The sequence below is a fragment of the Rhea americana genome, unplaced genomic scaffold (genome assembly GCF_003343005.1).
Source record: "Rhea americana isolate MKP2758 unplaced genomic scaffold, rheAme1 scaffold_209, whole genome shotgun sequence".
NCBI lineage: Eukaryota > Metazoa > Chordata > Aves > Rheiformes > Rheidae > Rhea > Rhea americana.
In genome coordinates, this window is record NW_028186249.1 from 183,340 (window position 1) to 186,377 (window position 3,038).

The window sequence follows — 3,038 nt, forward strand, 5'->3', positions numbered from 1 at the left end:
AAAAAAAAAAAAAAAAAAAAAAAAGAGGAGAGAGGAGGAAAAATCCCAAGCTTCTTCCTAGAGCAAATAGCTATTTCTGTGGCCTAAGTATAGATTACATGAAGAGCTTGTCATGCTTATTTTCACAGGAGCAGCTCTTTTAAAACAGGATGCTTTCACAGTTTTTTGAAAAGGCTAGGTTGGGGTCCTGTGTGGAGCAAGTGTTTGTTTCTGTGCAGATGCATAGTGATCTGAGTTTAATTATTTGTAGTGATTTTAATTATTTGCAATAATTTGTCAACTAATGGCTTATTTTTAGAAGAAGAGTTTTATAATAACATCTTTGCTTAATAGCAAATATTAATAGCATTTTGCTAATTATTATTATGCTACTAATATTAATAGCATTTTACTTTATGATTTTCTCACAAAGTTCATTTGCTTTTTTGATGGTGATTTGCTTTTTGATGCCAGTTTATATATATCACAGATAGATACTGTCTTTTTGTCTCATTTGCTTATACAGATAAGAACGAGGATATTTCTTGAGATAGGACCCTAAACTTTCTGGCAGTTTAGGTTGTTGTGAGTACTTTCTGAAGAGGAAAAGATTGAAATGCGTCTACATCTGTTTCCTCCTTAAGATCACTCAATGTAGAGTAATTGTCAAAAGTATCTATTTTATGTTCTGATTCTGTAGCTTGGAGATTTTATTCACATGACTTTGCTATCCAGTGGGTGCAGAGTGTGATATATGTTTGTTCAAGCTGAAGTTGCATTGAAATTTTGTGTTGTTTTTGTTAAACAAGTTGGTAAGATGATTTTGATGACAGCATTGTTGGCAAACTTGTGGTGAGACAGTCTTCTGTCATGTAAGAGTGTTTTTGTTGACCTGATACAGTGGGTTTCTCCTGGAGGAACACTTTCTTAGCCTGCAGAGAGAGCATGTAGGCTGTGTAAGGAGTGTTTGCTATTTTAACTGGCCTGACAGACATTCTCTTGTAGTCCTCCATGCTGTGTCTGTAATCATTAATCATTTAAAGTGGCTGCTACTTATCCAGCCTCTTTCCCCAAATCTTTAAAGACAGAATGGCTTTGCAATTGACTGTTTGTGTCTATAATGCAACCTTAAGTGGTGTTTTTGTGGTGTAGCTTCACACAGCAGCAGGCTGAGAGGGCCAGGCATGACTTTCTGTTTCTATGCGTGGCTGTGAGGCTATGCACATCCCTTTCCTTCTGAACTCTCCTGCAGGGCTTTGTTTGAGAGATATCTGTGAAGCTGGCTGCCTAGATGAACTACCAAAAAAGGGATCATGTGCTTCAGTCTTTTTGCTTTCGCTGGTGAGCATGCAGACCCTTCAGCTTTTCTAATATAACTGCTATCCCTTTCCTAGTGCTCCAGTCCATGCATCCTTTCCCTCTGCAGCCTATTCCTTGGTTTCCTAGACTTAAACTGTTCATTGCATGATCCTGTTGTTTTTTTCAGAGAATCATGTCTCTTTAAACCAGCCCCAACTTTGACACCCTGTTGGAAGGTTCTTGCTGGAAAGGCCTCTGTTGCAGAGGTTCCTAGTCCTGCACTGCCCTGTGCATGGCAGTATGTATCTGCCAGTCTGCATTGTAAGAGCTGGAACTTCTTGTAGCATCACAGTGTTTCCCTGAGCCCTGATTTGGGGACAACTGATCCAGAAAAGTCAGTTAGGCTAGCCACCATGTCTGTGAGCTGCTTAGGCAGAGGTTAACTCACTAGAGCATTAAGGATCTGTGCAGAAGAATTACTACTTAAAAGGTCAGTGAGGTTTGGAGGTAGCAAGTGAGGGCTGAGGCTTAACTCTCAGGATAACTATGAAATTTGGGTAGGGGGAGTTAAAGAATTTTGTTTTTTCCAGCAAATAGTGGTTTCTGGCTTTGCTTATGAAGTCAGGCAGATACTGCTTTCTGCATTAATAAAGTTAAGTTCTGCTCTTGAAAGCTAAATATGCAATTTCATTTGAATGGTTTAATTTAATGTAATTAACTCAATATTTCATGCATGAAATGTTTCATGTGTTCAATAACGTGCCTATTTTAGCATGAGATTCTACTAGCTGATTCCATTCTTCTACTGCATGCTATGGTTAAATCTCTTAGGGAGTATTTCTTACTAGAAGGTGGGACAAGGGAATATAATAGAAGACCTGGGTGAATCTAGATGTAATATGCTGTTGTGTTGGTGAGATATTGGCCTAGTATTTAAATAGTACAGTATAGTATATTTTGTGAGATTTTCTACCAGCTACACAGTTCAAGTTTTTTTCCAAAGAGGACTGAATTTTCTGTAAGTGCTAATCTTTAGTCTATAGAGACAATCTAAAAGTTCAGTAAACAGTGAAAAGAAAAATGTCTCTGACTGAACTTTCTGCTTTCTCTAGCTTCCTGGTCGCAATTTTAGGAAAGGCTACAATGCTGATGTTGGTGACAAGTGGATCTGGCTGAAATGAAATCTGCCTTGCTTTGAAGCCCTAACAGTCATCGACAACAGAACTTGAGTGAAGAAGAAGCTGAGTTCAGTGTGCCTGCTCTGCATCAATTCTGTATAGCATGGGAAAAATACTGGGTAATTCATTTTCCAGCTACAGAATAAAAGAGTAGACTCAAAGAAAGCAAATCTCTTTATTCTGGCTTATTGTTCCCTGATGAATTCAGGGTGCTCTTTATTTGAATGTTAGGTAGTATATGTATAATAGGAGATCTGGTATTGCAGGGGCAGACTTAAAATCAATGTTGAACTTTCTCTTCATCAAGATTGTAACATATAATATCACACCGTATTGTTGTTGTTCTATTAAATCAAGAGAGATTAAACCTGCATCCTTCTGTCTCTTACAAAGTTAATTTCTTGCTCTGTGATGCATAGTGTTTTCTTAGTTTTGTTAGAAGAATGCACCTGCTTAAAAAAGATGTATTTGCTTGTTCTCAAAGTCTCTTAGTGGACATTGGTATCAAAGCAAGCAAGCATAAAGAAAAGTTCATTGAGAGAAGGAAATAAGTGTGAGCTCAATTTAAGCAGCAAAATAGCA

At 37.8% G+C, this 3,038-nt stretch overlaps 1 protein-coding gene across 1 annotated transcript in view; it reads left to right on the plus strand.

Moving 5' to 3' along the window:
* Positions 1–2,829, plus strand: part of NDUFA10 (NADH:ubiquinone oxidoreductase subunit A10) — a 43,194-nt gene extending 40,365 nt beyond the window's left edge. The window contains exon 10 of the mRNA XM_085304380.1: positions 2,391–2,829. Within this exon, the coding sequence (XP_085160506.1) occupies positions 2,391–2,459 (69 nt within the window). The 3' untranslated portion in view covers positions 2,460–2,829. The remainder of the gene's footprint in view (positions 1–2,390) is intronic.
* The last annotated feature ends 209 nt before the right edge of the window (positions 2,830–3,038 follow it).